General features: G+C 40.8%; 1 protein-coding gene across 1 annotated transcript in view; it reads left to right on the top strand.

Annotated features, from left to right (window-relative positions):
- The window catches only part of LOC311339148 (receptor-type tyrosine-protein phosphatase gamma-like), a gene marked incomplete at its 3' end in the record, with an annotated part of 78047 nt that overhangs the window by 36975 nt on the left and 23186 nt on the right, over positions 1-17886 (top strand). The window contains exons 3-4 of the mRNA XM_084464520.1: positions 11932-12111; positions 15899-16044. Coding sequence (XP_084320646.1) covers positions 11932-12111; positions 15899-16044 — 326 coding nt within the window. The remainder of the gene's footprint in view (positions 1-11931; positions 12112-15898; positions 16045-17886) is intronic.

Raw genomic sequence — 17886 nt, 5'->3', positions numbered from 1 at the left:
TACCACGAACATGCTTCTGGTTTGAATAACAACTTTACCTTGGCACTTTAACATGGTGGGACTCAACAGGACAAGCGGTGAAATACGCTCCTCAAAGAGTTTGCTCACCTATCCTTGTATGATTAACGATGTGTTGTATACTGCCCGCTGGTAGTGGTCAGTGGGTGTGGGTGAGGCATTCGTTTCTTTTGAACCTTTGCTCCAACCTTGCATAAGACGGAGGTCGCCAGCGACACCGAACCCACAGCGTTTGGTTGTTAACCGTGTGGAGTCTTGTGTTGTGATGGTATTGTAATAACAAAGTTCAAAACGATCCACCCTTTTCCTGGAGAGGTGGAAGGAACCATGTTATCGTAACAATGGACATGTATACACAATAAGTCCACATTATTTCAGCTTTACACATCCCTTTAGCAATTAGAATGACTTACTAATAAATGCTCGCACCGGTAATCACAAAGAATCATTAATAAACCTGAAGGGACAGTTTGTGATGGTGGCCTTTGCCAATTTAATAATTTAGTCATATTACCTCCAAGGTATAAGAACGATCTCAGACCCAGCAGGTAGATTTTCTGTTGTCCAAACACTTGACGTTTGAGCTGTTCCACTCAATCCACATTAGGGCTTTCCAAATTAATTCCTAATCATTTCTCTGCTAGTATGGGCTGGCCAATTTTCAAGCATTGATTGTGCCCAACATCACCGCACAGGCTCTGGGCTGCAGAGTGGATTTTTAATGCCGTTCCACAACAATGTCAATGCTGTCCCTCCCCGATGTGTTCTCCCTCCTCTGGGGTGACATATAAAAGCATTGTGATCTTCTGCTGATCTTTATGGATGCTGTGTCCTTGGCTGCCCTCAAAAACAGATTTAATGTGTGAACAGTTCTCTGCAGACTTTCTGGAATCTCGCTCTCTCGTCTAACTAAGTGGATATGTTTTAATGTGATTTTGGTTAAGAATCTCTGTGCAATGTCACAATCTTCACATTTATGACACAAAGAAAATAAGACATGAAATAAGTAGTGTATTTTTGTATTTGTGTTAGTAGCTTTTCTAAAAGTCTGACTAGGACTCTCTGGTTGTGTTATTACACATCTTAATGTCATGCTCTGTGGACAAACTCAATCTAGCGTTGTAATAGAGCCCTGGTTCCCAAGGGAACAATTTGGAAAAACTTTGTTTACTTACTTTCCTTACTATTGATGTTGGATGGTTGCTCATTACAGATATTTGATTGTTATTTGAGTTGCATACAATTGATGTAAGATAGCATTTCTCGCAAAAGATAACATTGGGTTAAATTGCATAGCATTATTACGTCAAGGCAAGTGAAAGTATTTTTTACATTTTAATTATCCAAACATGCATTCAACTCCATTAAAACTATTTCAGACATGTGGATGGCATTTGCACCCTGTGCACATTTTCTGGTCCTAGATATATAATTATATATTGTGTCTTTGACAGAGACCTGCAGGTGTGATGCCAGTGATCAGGGTGTCTGCTGCTTTGTGTTGATTCTTTGGTGTAGCAGAACCCTTTGTCACCCCTTTATAGCCTCACATAGCCGACATCAGTGTCACATTCTGCTATCTGCAGAGGATCATAATGATGTAGACCGTAGACGTGGGATTTTAATTAGACTTCCTCATTAAATAATACATGTATAGACTACGACACAACAGTGAGAGGAATATGTGTTAATTAATTGTATTAATTGTTTCTGCTTTTCTGGCCATTCATCCATAGTCTTTGTCTTGTGATTTAAACTCCTCCAGAAAAGGTGTTAAAAACAAGCAGAGGGCCATTATCAATGAACACATGAGACAGAATATCACTGGAGAAACCCTTCAGAGGTCAACACACCTCCTGACAGAAACCAGGCTGACAAATATCCCAGGAAACCTTGACAATAGTTCCCACCTCACCAAACAAAGAGATGAACTCCTATGACCTTGTTTTTAGTTAGAAAACTAAAATTTAAGCAAACTATCAGGCAATCATATCTTTTCATACAACGTAAAAATGTCTTCGAGTTTCCCATGATTTAATTTATTAGCAATGGCAGCCAAGTATTTAATTGTTGAGTACTCTAGGAAATAAAACGAACAGGATCGTGTCAATTGGCTTTTGCAAACGTATGCTCAAGCAGAGTTTGTGATTGTCACCCTGAATTAGGTCTTATCCACCATGAGGGACGTTGACCATTTATGTGCTTCGTTGTGAAACCTGCCAATCACCTGATGATAATTGCTTTGAGCCCAACCGCCTTGTTAAAAGCATTCCATATCAGCGTCTTTTACACTTGGTTGTGTTCTCTCGGTTCTAGATAATTTATATTCCTCTGGAGCTGGCAGAAAAGCACATTCTGATTGACTGAGGCAGCTGGCCCAAGACAACCATAAAAATGTTGAGCTGATAGAACGATCACACTGGGGGCTCTCTCTTAGCAAAGCGCAGGGGGTTTAGTAGGTGGGCTATAAAAAGTGTTTGCATTAGTCTATCACAGAGCCTCCGACTTTATCGTGCACACTGTAATATTCAAATCACATTGCCTGTTGTCAAAGTTTTATTTCCTACTGTGCTCGAAAATTAAAGGCTTGGCTGCTATACTGCTAATAAATCAAATCATGGGGGGAAAATCTGAAGACATTTGAACATTGTACAAAAAGATACGCTTGCTTGATAGAAAACAACAAATTAAAGAAACAAAATAGAACAAGGTCAAATGAATCCATCTCTTAGTTAGGTGAAGTGTGAATTGTTCCCAAGGTTTCCTGGGATATTTGTCAGCCCGGTTGCTGTCAGGTGTGTTGACCTCCAAAGGGTTTCTCCAGCGATATTCTGTCTCATGTGTTCATTGATAATTGCCCCCTGCATGTTTTTATTACCTTCTCTGGAGGAGGTAAAAAAGAATACAAAGACCTCCTAATAATCATGAGGTCAAAACGGTAGACTTCATCCCATATTCTTTCACTTTCTGTTGAAAGCGGGCACTGGTGTTGTTGCATCGCGGTTCATACATTTATTATTTAATGCTAAAGTCTTTTGAGGTAGGCTGGCCAATTATGGAATTCCTTTTAAAGGTACAGAGTCCTATGAATACAGGATCATGAGGCAAATCTCAAAAGAAAGTGAACAAAAGCAATTAGTGATTCTCTTTCAAATTGCCTTTCTCATTGCATCTTCTTGGCTGTCCTACTCTGTGAATAAGCGATGTGAGAGAATGCTACAACTTTAATTTGAAAGGGGAATACATTATTTTATTTGTAGTTCTGACAGAAAATAAATAAAAAGGTCGGTCAGATTTCCGTTTTGAGCTGTTATAATATATATTTTTCAATAGGCTAAATTGATTCACATATTTCCAATACTCTCATAGACGACTGTTAAATCCTGACCAACACCTGTAAAGAAAATATGGATGCAGCCTCTATGGCAGTGAACCCCAATTAGCGGCCCGCGGGCCAGATCCGGCCCGCAGGAGCCAAATGTCCGGCCCGCGCTGACCCAGTGGCATTCACATGTAAAAAAAAAAAGAATAATAAAAAAAGAATAATAATAATTTAAAAAAAACACCTTTTTGTTGTTTACAGACTGATGTTATTTGCTACACATATTTAAAAAATGTAAAACTAATGTCACATATTGTGGTATCACATTTTAAAGCTAACTAACTAAAATCTTCCTGTGTCTCTTAGAGAGGGAGGGAGAGACTTATAGAGAGGGGAAGAGAGTGGATGTGAACACACACTGATCTGGATGGATGGCACCAGGCCCAATGCCCTGTTGAAGACACACTGTGCTGATGCTATTTAAGTTTTTATGTTTGGGGCTGCTGCACTGTGTGCGTGTTTGTTTGCTGGACTTTTTGTTTGCTGATGTTCCAGCAGCATTTTAATAAATTAATGGTTGGTTTTGGACAAATTTTGTTTCAAGAGAGCATTATTGTGTGACTCCTAACACAGGGTATTTTCAACTACTACTAATAATTATAGTAATGATAATTAAAGCAAAATGTGCACAACCCTGCTCTATGGTGTCACCCAATGGAATGGTTTACACTCAATTAGGGATGCACCGAAATTTCGGCCACCGAAAATCTTCGGCCGAAAATGGCCCAAAAGCGCATTTTCGGCTTTCGGCCGAAACACTTTTATCACCGAAACAACACGGCCGAAACAGGAAATTGTGATGACGCAAACAAAAACCGCGGCCAGCACACGCTTGTCTGGATAAGCGCCTCTGCGCCAACATGTCTGCGGTGTGGGCATATTTCCATATATCTGAAAAAGACTAAATGTAGTAATCTAGAGAACCAGCTACAACCTTGTTTTCATCCAAACAAGCCGTCTTTAGCGACGGCTCGCTATGAGACAGCTTCTATGAGCTGTCGGCTGTCAGCCGCGAGTTTAGGGACCGTCCGCAAAGTGCCGACAGCTTCTATGAGCTGTCGGCTATCAACCGCGAGCTTAGGGACCGTCTGCAAAGTGCAAAACGGAAAACGGTGTTGTTGTTTTTTCAGTGCTAAATAAATATTTTTATACTTTTAATAGGCCTTTAATAGGCCTACTAATAATTGGCATAATTTATTTCAGTGTTTCGGTTTTCGGTTTTCGGCCTTGGTTTCCTCATTTTCGGTTTTCATTTTCATTTCGGTGCATCCCTACACTCAACCCTTGTGAGGCTACTTGCCATTAATGGATCTTTGCCATTGTTTGAGTTCTTTACAGCCTGCAGGGCAACTCTGCATCCATAGACTGCAAACCACTAGTGTGTGTGTGTGTGTGTGTGTGTGTGTGTGTGTGTGTGTGTGTGTGTGTGTGTGTGTGTGTGTGTGTGTGTGTGTGTGTGTGTGTGTGTGTGTGTGTGTGTGTGAGAGAGAGTGTGGTGGCCTTGAGGAAGGAGTTGTCTGCCACAGTTTGGTGGTAAACGCTTTGGTGGTAAACGCCCACTCTTTTGGGGAACTGCACAGTCCGAGTCTATGGCTGAGAAGTCTTGGTGTTCTAAGTGGAGTGATTTCTTTGTATTGGATTTTCCATTGGAATCTGACAACCCATAGGTGCAGCATCATGTGTGGGGGGTCCCCAGTGTTGGATCAGACCATGGCACAGAGGAAAACACTTTAAAGGGTCATTCTCTGAACTTTTTTTTCTACTTGAATGCTCTAAATTAAATGATACGCTTGATTAATGAATTAAACACAATGTGTTGAGGTACTTCAGGTGTTCCTCATGAAAAGATGAAGACAATCCACGCTGCTAAATAATGCAACGTTGTTATTCTGTGATGTTTTAATTCTTTCTATACGATATTATGAAAAAAAAAAGAAGTGCTTTTTGCATTATGTTTTTTACATAAGAAAAACAATCATGCTGATCGTTTTGTGAGAGGCAGGTTTTTTCACATTGAAGTGCAGCGTGAAGCACTTTAAAGTATGCTAATTTGTGTGTTGCTACTGAAATTGCCTTTTTTTTCTAGCATGGTATTGAAAGGCACCCTAACCCTCATTAGCAATTTTGGTTTTTAGTCAATTCTATTTTTTACATAAAATACAAATACATTTGAAAGTTCTACTACAGTTATCAAAATAACACAACTTAAATAGGACACAATTTTTTTTTAATGAAGGTAGTCAAACCAAACACATGCACACATGATTTGTTGCTGAAGTCTATTCAATTGAAAATAGTTTAGCCCACATTGAAAAAATGGGTTTCCTATAGCTGAAATACTTCAATACCATGGTATAGAATACAATTTCTCAGTGTAGGTTTTTTTCAATTATCTGCGACAACAAATGTTTTTCTGCTTACTTCAGGTACTGTATAACGCATACCCTGGTATTAAACTAAAAAGTATTTTGTCTGACATTGCTCTTTTGTCAGCTGTATCTCATAGCACGGTGATTCAGTTAGCTTTTGTTTTTGACTGATTAATTGATCAATGCAAAGCTCTACCCTAGCCAGCACGACAAACCCTCCCACATTTTGAATAGCCATGTCCCGACGAAAAGGCATCTGCGAGGCATCTGCTTTATGCAGATGCCTCACAAAATACGTTTGAAAAATGCCACCTGACTTCCGTTGGAGAGGTTCTTGAAGTAAAATTATGAATGTATTGTGTTTGACTTTGACATTTAGTGCTAGCAATTTATATAATTCAATTAAGTACAACCGCCACCACTTCTCGGCAAGTGACAAAATAAAGCAAATTGATTTCAATTTGTTTTTTAGTTTTCTTTGATGGACCAATTTCCATCACGTCTTAGCATGGTGTTCAAATATTTGAATTGGAGTAAGCTGCGTCAAGTAGGCTACTTTGCGTCTCTTAAATAGGCCTATAGCAAGCACCTCCCCAGGCAGGCTACTATTGTTTGTACTGAAGATAGCCCCCAATAAATTAAGTCATATTAAATACACTGGGTAAACTTGCAGATGTGATTAATGTTGGTGCTAGTTTGAATTTGATCCTTTTGCCATCAAAAGTACTCAAAGTGAGGGTAGAGCGCATACCATTAAGGCCCAGGCCTTACCGCAGCGACCCGGGTTTGATTCCTGCCCGTGGTCCTTTGCTGCATGTCTTCCCCTCTCTCTCCCATACCTTCCTGTCTTAAAGTACTCAGTGTGGAGAAGCAAATGGCTTGACCATGGAAACACAATTAAAAAGGCAAAATACAACTAGGGCGCGTGTTAAAAAATGACGCTTCCCTTTATTGTCACTCTCCTCAGATCACTCTTTTGACCCTTGGTAATCCTGCTGTCACTATGACTGACTCAAATCCGCTTGTCTTGTTTTCTCTCCCTTCTGGTTCTACATATGGGCTTATCGGGGTGTTGTTCTGCACAGGGGATCGTGTGCCAAATCCGGGAGGTCTGCCAGGCGGCATGCAACATGTCTTCTTTACAAAATGAAAATGACAAGGCAATCGCCATTCTGTCAGCGTCACCATGGTAGCACCGGCAAGGTTATTTATCCTCAAGGTTAATGGAATGACGGCTGGAACGGAAGAGGCCAGGTTTAGAGAAACATGTGCCTGTTTTATTTAAGCAATGATGGACACACACGCAGGCATGCACACGCACGCGCACACACACACACACACACACACACACACACACACACACACACACACACACACACACACACACACACACACACACACACACACACACACACACACACACACAACCTCACACCCCCACAACCACAACTAAACAATGGCTTGTGTAGCCTGATGTGTGAGATTGGGGTATGCATGGGCATTCAGCTCAGTTTACTCATGTAATTTCCACCTAGGGATGTCTAATAATGTGTCATAATTGCAGAGTTGGTTGGTTATCCTAATCCTGTGCCAAACAGCTATATCAGTTAAAATTCCACCTTTTTAGTCACATATTTCGGCCAGCAGAGCTACTGGCACATAAATCCCCATTGCATGTAATTAATCAGTTTAATCCTTTTTTTTATTTATTTCATTACATATTCATTGTCGATATCTGTGGAAGACGGTTTAACATGATTTTTGAGCACAAATTATGCATAAACCAGCATTAATAAATTACTGGGATGCATTGGCAAAAGATAAAACGGCAAAGGCAAAGCATCAGGATTACGGGAAGGATAACGTGCAATGGCTTGGCAATGTGTTGCTCAGTAGTTAAGTCAGGTTTTTGCTCCCATTACAATCTCCTGGCTACTCCAGCACAGAGAACTAGGACCGTAAACCTCTTTGACCTTGTATTTGTTTCTGGGGATACAGTCTGTGTAAAAGCAGACCCCTTTACTTATCATTGATGAACGCGTCACCCAAAACCGACTTTAGCAGGAATTCCAAAATGACCCAAGGCCCCTGTTAAAACTAGTCTAGCGGGACTAGGGGTTATAAGCCGACTGCAAGCTAGTGTTTGTGGAGAACCGAGAAATAAAGAAATGCCATTTAAGAAAATATATATAAATAAATAACAACCTTGCAATGACATATTTGCATTTTCTCTATGTGGCTATATTTAGGATGGCAATCGGGCTAAGCCACAGATCTCATAAAAATTATTGTTCTTTGCAAAACTGAACCATTCCCGATGCAACGTGGAAAAGCAAGTATGTGAAGAAACATTTGTGGGCAAAGGTGCTCTTTTGAAATCTTTCATCACTTTAACGAATGGAAACATGCACAAAGCTTTGCTTTTCCCAGGGGATCCTCAAACAAACTCCTTTCCTTATGTCACATCTGGTTTGAAGTTTGAAATGTGGTCCCACACAGATTGTGATATGTATTGAGTGGTCCAATCAGTCACCAGCCTAGTGGTAGGTCAATAGGTCAGCGAGGACACCGGTGACCCTATCCTTGGAAGGAAAAAGGATTGATGGCAGATAATGCCCTCACTTTAAACAGTCCGACGCTTCACATTTAAGTCAAACGGGTCAAATTTATTCTGTTGTTTTTGTTTGTTTTCATCGTATATCGTGACTGACTCTGAATGAACAGACTTTAATTGTACATAATTTGTATCATGGTGTGCCAAATAACATATTACCATGGTATAATGTTATGCACTGCTTAATATTGAGTGTAAATTAATTTTCGATGAATGGAATCTTAATCCTAATGATCAATGACATTAAGAAGCAGGCCCGTTCGCACCACTTGATGAAAGTTCTTTATGAGAAATCCATCAAACGTAAAACCCTGAACATAATCACTGACATTTACGACCGCGACAGCTGCTGCATTTTACAGATAAATTATACAATCCAAACACCAAATTAGTGTTTCATAAAACCGCTATAGCCAGTTTTTTATGAAGGAATAAACTGCGTGGACCATGAATGGAACAGAATGCAACGTTCTCATTAACTCATAAAGTGAGTAGTAAAGGATTGTGTAATATCCCTGTCCCTCCTTCTGACAACTGCAGTCATGCATGCGATCTAACCTTAAATCATTTCAGGAGACTCAAATACCTTTTAAAGTGAGCTGAAATAACAATGATATTCCTGACTTCTTTCACTACCCAGCCTCTCTTCTGCGAGTGTGTTGAACGTCACTTTAACCATGAGGACGCCCTAACGTAATATCATGCATAAATATGTTGCATATATTAAAAATGTAGCGGGAATATTGTAATTGTAATGTAATAATCTGATTCTTATTTATCCAATTAAAATAACCAATAGATAACACTCTTCAGTTTAACTTATCTTCTATACTCCCCAATTAGTTCTGAATATATTTTTCACAGACACGGAGCATCTCTGATTAAAAACATGGAAGGTGTAACCATGTCACGATGTCTCACTGCAGCCAGTGCTAATCAAATAGGTGATATGCACTAGACGACACAACAAAATGGTGCCTGTGCTGTATTGACAAATAGAAAAGTTTAAAAGTTTAAAAAAAGTTTAATAATATAGCTGGAGGTTTTCAGAAAAGGGAATGAGAAACTATTTTTAGTTTTAGTTAGTTAGTAAGACAGAAGTGTCCATTATAGTAGGGAACATTGTCAGCCGCAAAGCATTTTTTCAATCTATCAGCCTATGTCTACCCACCGTTTTTTCATTCTGAAACGTTGTCAACCTCCCACTGACCATATCTATGTGTGTTTTTGAATACCCTCTATCCATATTCACTCCCTGTCAGTTGGTCTATCACGACAATAATACATTTCTATTTCATGGTTAAGTGAGCAATACTGGATAATTTACAGTTTTACAATGGGCTTTCATAAAATATCCAGACAAGTTTCAATATCCTTACCTATTCATTAAATTTTATCCTTGAAAGAAGTGTGTGTGTGTGTGTGTGTGTGTGTGTGTGTGTGTGTGTGTGTGTGTGTGTGTGTGTGTGTGTGTGTGTGTGTGTGTGTGTGTGTGTGTGTGTGTGTGTGTGGCTTTGAGAAGCGAGGTGCTATCTAGTTCTGGGGTGAGGTTAGGGGGTGTTTCCCCTACATCAACATAAATTACCATCACTGTGCACAAACAGCGAGGGTATGTGGAATTAATAATACAGTATGAGTCCTTGTCCTCGGCATAAAGAGCTTACTGTTACCCAATTCTGTTCCTGCATGGCAAGGTTACATTGTATACACTAATTCTCCTTTTTAAAACCTTAAGCAGTAGACCGCTGCGTTGGTATCGCCCACTGAATCAATCATTCGTTTTGGACACTTAAGAGATTGGCAGAAACCATAAACTATTAAGAGCCCAGTAGACGTTCTGTGGAATAGTAATGAGTGATTAATAGACTCTTTTGCTACCACTGCTTATCTGATTTCAGCTCCACCAACTAAACATGTCGGTTCTTAAAAAAGACCTCTTCACAAGTTAATGGAGTCTTTTCACATGCCTGATTAGAAACTGTGAGTGTATAGTTACGCTAAAGCAAAATCGCTATGTAAAATTGGCATTTAATTAGTTTCAACACATTTTGTGTAGTATATAATTATTTATTGATTCTTTTTTTTTACCTTGTATGGGCGTAGTTTAATCCTTACAAAAATAATAAACATACTCGCAGGCAATATGGGAAGAAACCATGAAGGACCAAATTCTTTCAAGGTGATTTTTGTTGAACTCGTGCAAGGTTGACTTGCAGAAGAGATAAACTTGAGAATCAATACTTTTAGACCTTAATTTAGACCCAAAAGGTTTACACTGCCATAAATCTTATTAAATGTTACAACTTGTGTTCCACCCATCTACGGGAAGTATTCGGAAATTGTGTAAAATTTTAAGGCTATTACAATATTAATGCATTAGCCACAATAAAAAGCATTTTCCTTTCACAGTAAAATGTATATTGTGTTGGGGATATCGTGGTAAACATTGCATATTTTCCTCTGCAACCTAATGTTCAAAAGGGCTTCTTGTGATATTGGTGATACATCTGAACATTGCCAGCTATTGCGCCATTGATGCTGTTGTGCTGTATTCACATTTTGTGAGTGTTGTGGTGCCCTCACTACGGGACTGACCTCACAATAATCACTTCCCTTTCATCACCTTTCCCCTATGTCGTTTTGCAAAGAGATTAGATTAAAGAGATGAACACTTGAACATCCAGTATTTATTTGTTATTGTTTTGCCAAGCTCTAATGTATTTTGGCGCTTGTGCTCCACTAATCTTATAAAGGTACATTTGGCAAGGTGTCCGCTGAAGAAATCTCTCCTCCGTGCTCCAAGATAAAACACCTTCACCACGGGAGATAACTGTCAACAATGCCACTGTGGCAAAATATGTAGTGTAAAGTCACAGCTCTGATTGGCAAGAGAATGAACCGCAAAAATACATTTGCAATGATTTAGTTACATATTTACTCATTTGTAAAGCATGAAATGCACTCGTCAATAGCGACTCCTCGGATTCCCTTACCAGTTTTGTTTATTTTTGTTTTGCCACATCAAAAGCTCCATATAGATCCAGCGTCGTCTCTTGTATTCATCCTAAGAGCAATACAATCGTCGTATGAACCGGTGACAGCGTTGCCCTATATTTGTTGGAAATTGGATCATGAATATTGTGTCAACCTAGAAAAAAAAAAGTTAAAACCCATGCATGCTTTCTTGTTCACTCTGATCCTGCACTCTTTTGTGGCTCCATTGGCCCATTGTAGCCCAGAAGAGATCAAGCAGGGCCCTGTCGGGCGTGGATTATTCCATTGTAGCAGTGCCACTGTAGGGGAAGAGGATTAGCAGGAAGACATTGGTGGAGGATTCTAAAGGAAGTGACTCCATTGCACCCATGGGACGCGGATTGTTAAAGTGTAAAACAAGCTATATTGGTGCTTTTTATTTTGAGACGGGATCTGGATGGAGAAAACAATAATAAAATAGAAAGAAGTCGAACCAAAGAAAAATAAGGCTATTTCAGTGGACTTCCTGTCAGTTTGTATGACTGTGTTTCTCTACTTCTTTCTCCCTCCCACAGTGAGCCACGGACCTACAGTTTGGCCCGCTGCCTACCCAGAATGTGGGGAGAGGACCCAATCCCCTGTGGACATCATAGATGAGAACGCTCAGGTTTCCCAGGAGTACCAGGAACTAACTCTTGACAAGTTCAATGTCGAATCGTCCAACCAAACGACCATGAAGAACACGGGGAAGACAGGTACGCATTAGTGTTCTCGACACAACGCAGCTCCATCCCACCTCATCACACACGACCTCATCAAACCATCGCCGTTGTTTGTTTTACGCTTTAACCGTGTATGCTTGGTGACTAATAGTCTTCACGACTAGCCTCATATGCAATGTAACACCTTTGTTTCATCCAGTCATTGCAACCACAGTGTTAATAATCAAACCATTATACACTTTTACATGTTTTCTTTTTTTGGTGCTTATATAATACAATTATTTCAAGCAGTCCCATATTTTTTTCACCACACAAACAAGTTCCGGTGTTTAATAATAAGCTGTTGCCTCAAACGATGCCTTCAAGATTTTTTCTTTTTGCGCGCAATTGTCGTTCAAAGATCAGATGGCTGTGAAATCCCATGGCAGTTGGCAGCAGAGTTCTGACTGTAATTGATCTCCCTTGGTTTGGTGATGTGTCTCTCTAGAGTACAGAGAGTTGTCTTGTGCCTTTGATCTTAATTAGCCTCGTTAGCTTCCATAACAACCCAGGCCAATGGGAGGAAAAAATGCTTCGGCCGACTTTATGCACTAAAGATGGGGAAAAAAAACAACACAAAAAAACAGAGATGGCTAGTAGTTCTGTGACATCCTTTTGATTTGGAGCCACACACTAGTTAGTTTTCTTGACCTTGAAAGAACCATAGAAAAGACAATTAAGCTGATAACTGATCCACCTCTGGTTAGATTTTTCGAGATATGTAATTTATATATGCTGTATGCATTATACCAACTACACAGCTTCAATCAAAACTCTTTTCTGATTGGTCACTCGCGGTATTCAGTGATCTGTTATCTCTGGAAACCAGACCACTGTATGAATAACCGACTGTTGCTATGGACACAACTCATTCAAAGTCAGTTATTTTAAAATAACTAAAGTGTGATAATCGTAACATACATTATCCCTTAAATACATCCAGATCTTTATCTTCCATGTATCACCACGTTGAGATCACAATCTCTTTTGAAACGCACATTTAGAGAACGATAGAATCGAGTCAAGATGGAAGTGAGGATCAGTCACACGCGACGTCGCCGGTTATATTAAGCATTCGTCAAACATCACGTCGGTCACCAATCGCAATCGAGCGTGTGCCAAACAATGCCAGCACGGCAATATTAGCGGTGAGGCCTCGGAGGGGACCTGATCAATGCATCGTGATTCACCGCGGCACAGCCATATTTGTACGCCTTGAACTGCTCTGACACCGGCCTCTTGTTTTGGCGGTGTTCCAGTCATTGTTGTTCAACTAAACATTTCCCAGGCAAATTTCAGACCGTCTACCAAATTCATGCGGAAAGGGGAGAGACCCTGGGGACATTTGCATTGATCAAGGATTTACCTTCACACACACTCGCGTTCCTTCACAGGCTGTGATTCAAGGTCTTTTTGGCTTAGCGTCTAATTCCCGCTCTGCTGTTTTTTGAGTTCAGACAGACGTACCCGGAACAGCATTTCTAATGAAAGTCCTAGGGCCAACCCGCCTCCCAGACTTCCTTAATTCCTGCGCGCGGGATTTCAACAGCATCACCCCCGGCCGGGCTTTTTTTATTAGCCAACATCACAACTTTTTAGGCAAAAGAGCCGTAGAAGATGTGGCGGTCACGCGGGGGGGGACCTGTCCCGCCCCTCCGCTCTCTAGGCCACGTCTCGGCAACCGCAAGCCGCCGCCGCCGCCGCCGCCGCCTCCGCCGCCGTGCCTGTTTCCGCTCTGATCTCACAATCTCTCTCCGCTCTTCACACGCGACCGTCCTCTCCCCAGGAAGCCTCCCCCCTCCTCTGATCCTTCCTCTCTCATCACCTTCCCTCTCTCATCTCCTTCCGTCCTTCCTTTAAAAAGAAAAAACACTCCTTCCTGCTTGGCAACCCCTTCCTCGTCGCGCTCACAGCGCGTCGAGGTGATTTCATCTTTTAAGCAGACGTCTGGATTCAGGCGCGGCGTGCGCGCGTGTGTTCCCCTGTCAGCGATCTGTTTGCGGATCCACGCGCGCCCTGCTGCTCCTCGCCGCGCTTTGTTTCGAGGCTTGATCTGGAGAGACGGACTAAATCCTCCCGTAGCAGGAGGGTGTCAGTCAATAGCAGGGGAGAGGGAGCGCGCTCTTATTTGGTTAGGGAGTGTGTGTGTGTTTGTGTGAGCAGTCTGTTATCTTGGTGTGTGTGTGTGTGTGTGTGTGTGTGTGTGTGTGTGTGTGTGTGTGTGTGTGTGTGTGTGTGTGTGTGTGTGTGTGTGTGTGTGTGTGTGTGTGTGTGTGTGTGTGTGTGGAGACCAGACAAACACTGCTAGAGATGCATCTGTGAGCGACAGCAGCACGATGCTGGATACATTTTTGATCCCATCCATATCCATCTTCAAATGATGTTTGACTATTCAGCGGAGCATCCAGTGATGCCTTTTTGCGATGCATTCACAACCCGCAGTGTCACTTGGCATGACGTGTGGAAACGCATTCAGACAACAGTGGTTTCCATGAAAACTAGGCCTCTTGTGCTCTTTTATTTTTCAAGCAAAGGGAAATGTTGTGTTTGATGGAATTTGGTTTATATATAATTATTTTAAAATATGTATTAATTTATTTTGAACTTGATTTCGAAAATGAGGTCAAAACATTAAAGGAACAACGTGTACATTTATTTGTTTCAAACATTCAAAAATGAACTCTTAATTATTCATTATATTCATTGGGGGGAGGAGGGGGGAGGGATGAGGTGGAACCAAGGTCCTTTTGGAAGGGACTCTGCATCTCATTGTTTCTTACCATAGATTTTCTGGTAACTTTCTGCTAATATTGCACCGCCCTGTTGGTTAAGGAATAATTAGTCAGTCGGCAAATCTTATACATTGCACCTTAAAAGGATGCTTTGGTGAAGTCATTTGAATTGATGTGAAACTTTACATTTTCCACATGTTAATTATGTGCTCCTGCTTGTTTGAGTTTTGATTGTTGTATTTCTTTCAGAATTGGTATCTTAGTTTAATACTACCTTTTATTGAGTTCATGGTTTTTAAGCAGGGTCGTCTGGAAAGAGAATATTAAATTAAATGTCTTCTATAAATACTCTTGGATCCAAGCAATAGAAGATGGCTGAAGATCTAAAGGAAACGTACACTCTTTTTGTCTGGAACATCTAATACCCTGCCATAATTAAAGAATGGATTTAAGATGCATGCTATTCTATTTGTGCTGTTCAATTGAATAAATTCATATTAATTAGAGTAGCTCAAGGATATGAAAGTAAAAAAGCCCCTGAAAAGTGGCTTCCTGACCATCATTGTCAGTTCAGCCACGCTTTTTCAAAGTATCAAAGTGACCACAACAAGCGCTCTTATTAGCAAGCCTCCCACGTAACTCTCCCTTACATTGATCCATGCTGGTGTAAAGCAAATATACACTTGCTAAGGAACACTCATTACAACACTACATGTGTCACAAGTGCAATTCACACAATGTGTGTTGTATATAAAAGGTAAATATGTGTATTGAGGACCTTACATTATTCATATATGTATTGTTAATTGATCAAGCCTTGCATGGAATCTTCTTTTGAGCCTTGTGGTCATTAGAACAAATCCCATCATTAGAAAAAGATATCGTTCCTCTTGTCCACTTTATCATGCACATAACATTAAGTCACCTGCCCAGACCGATCCCTTAATACATTTTTTATCTCGTTATGCAAATCCAGAAAGGCCATCTGTGATTGTGTGTTAACGCATCGCTGTTCCTTTATTTCCCCACTCTTGCCGTTCTCTCCGTAGTCGCTGTTCTGCTGAAGAACGACTACTTTGTGCGCGGGGCCGGGCTGCCCGGGCGCTTCAAGGCGGAGAAGATGGAGTTCCACTGGGGCCAGAACGGCTCAGCGGGCTCCGAGCACAGCATCGCAGGCCGGAGGTTCCCAGTGGAGGTAAGAGCCTTCCTTGTCCCTCAGCTGGGGACGAAAAGGAAAAAAACCTCTCGGCCCCCGAATTTACATAGAAACACCTGCCCTTACATAGCAGGCAGACACGGAACACTTCCCGCACTTGGGGAGCAGAATGGAGCCAAGGTGGACCCGTGAGTCCGAGGTGAAGTTGATAAATCTCTGCATCAACATCTGAGATGTTGCTGGTGCATAATTAATTATTACGATTCTTGTTTCGGCTCCTCTCTACGATTTTCTTCTTCCTGTATTTCTGGAAGGTGGCTTGTGTCTGAATAAGCCTCTTGAAATCATTTAATATTAGTAATAATAATAATAATTGATATTATTATAGAAGTATATTTTTGATGGGGACTATAACCATCCTGCCCCTTTGGGATTGTGGTCCTACAGCACAGCAAAATGTGTGAATGATAAGAATACATTGAGTTATCATGGAAATATATGTACATTACAGAGCAGCACGCATTTTTAAATATCTTTTCAGAGCGTGCAAAGAAAAGTGTGAATTCCTGGCATCTGCTGGCTTACAAGGACATATCACATATATCTGGTGTGCGAGAGAGTGTAGAGAGACATCGATTTGGTGTGCAAGCAAAAAAAAAAAATATATATATATATAGTTTGATAAATTTGTGTGGAGGAGATTGCAGTGAGAAAGTTGCAATCACTGTACCAGGCGTTATTGCGCTAGTATTATTAACTCACAAATCCACAAAGGGACGGCACGGAACAGAGGTGGTTAATAACACTTATATCGCAGCACACTTTCAGACGATGCGCCAGACTGGCACACAGTAGTCATCAGTTAAAAGCTACCCATCATACTTTCTGGCGAGAATTGCTTTGCGTGTTTATGTACGTCAAAAAGAAAAGAACTCGAGATGAAAGTCATTACTTCAAACTAAGCTCAGGGTTCTGAAACCCTGAGTGTCATTCAGCCGCACTTTGTTCAGATAATGATGCAGAATTCTCCTTGTGAAATGTCAGTGTTTTCTCCCTGTAGGAGGAGCGCGGCGGTTGTGACGGTCGTTTTCCGTTCAGGGTTTGATCCACTGGAGCGCTCCCACCGCTGTTGTTCATCTCGGCAACCGATGGCTTATTAATGACGTGTCTTTTAATGTAAAGCTAGGTTTTCTATAATCCCTTTATTAGCTCTGCTCATTACTGTGCTCCTACCCAACAACTTTGTGATGAGATTTTTTTTTTTTTCCTTCCACCACATCATTTTGTGTTCAATCATGTGTTAAAGGGCACTGGATTATATACTGCCATTTAAATGTGAATTATTGGGCATATAGCTGGTTTGATGGGGGTTGCAGGGTTGTAATTCTCTCTCCACTCCTTTGAATTTCAATCTGATGAACAGTATGTGTGGTTAGGTGAAAAGCAAATCTGACGAACAGGGGAAATTATTATGTCCTTGAACTTAGGCATGTATTTCACCGTGGGAAGTTATGATAAACACAACTTGTGTTACCAATCAATGGGTCAGAAAATAGATGTTGCATATAAAAATGTTACTGAAATGCAAGTCTTGATTGACATTACAATGACCTGGTATCCTTGGATACCAGATCATTCACAAAAAAAAAAAAAGATGGCATGTAAATCCTTTGTCATTAATAGTTTTATCCAGATTGCGTGTTGTGAACTTGTATACCTGGTGTCCTTGGATACCTGGTATCCTTGGATACGGACGTGTGGACACACATGGACCCAGGGACCAGTCAAATTACTTATTATTAAGTGCACGGAAACACACACACAAGCATGCATGCCGAAGGCCCCATAAAGACATCACACATAAATACACATAGATACAAT

Source organism: Micromesistius poutassou (assembly GCF_964030765.1).
Source record: "Micromesistius poutassou genome assembly, chromosome: 2".
In the NCBI taxonomy this organism is placed as follows: Eukaryota; Metazoa; Chordata; class Actinopteri; order Gadiformes; family Gadidae; genus Micromesistius; species Micromesistius poutassou.
The sequence above is the reverse complement of the archived record's forward strand: the minus strand, read 5'-3'. Positions and strand labels throughout refer to the sequence as shown.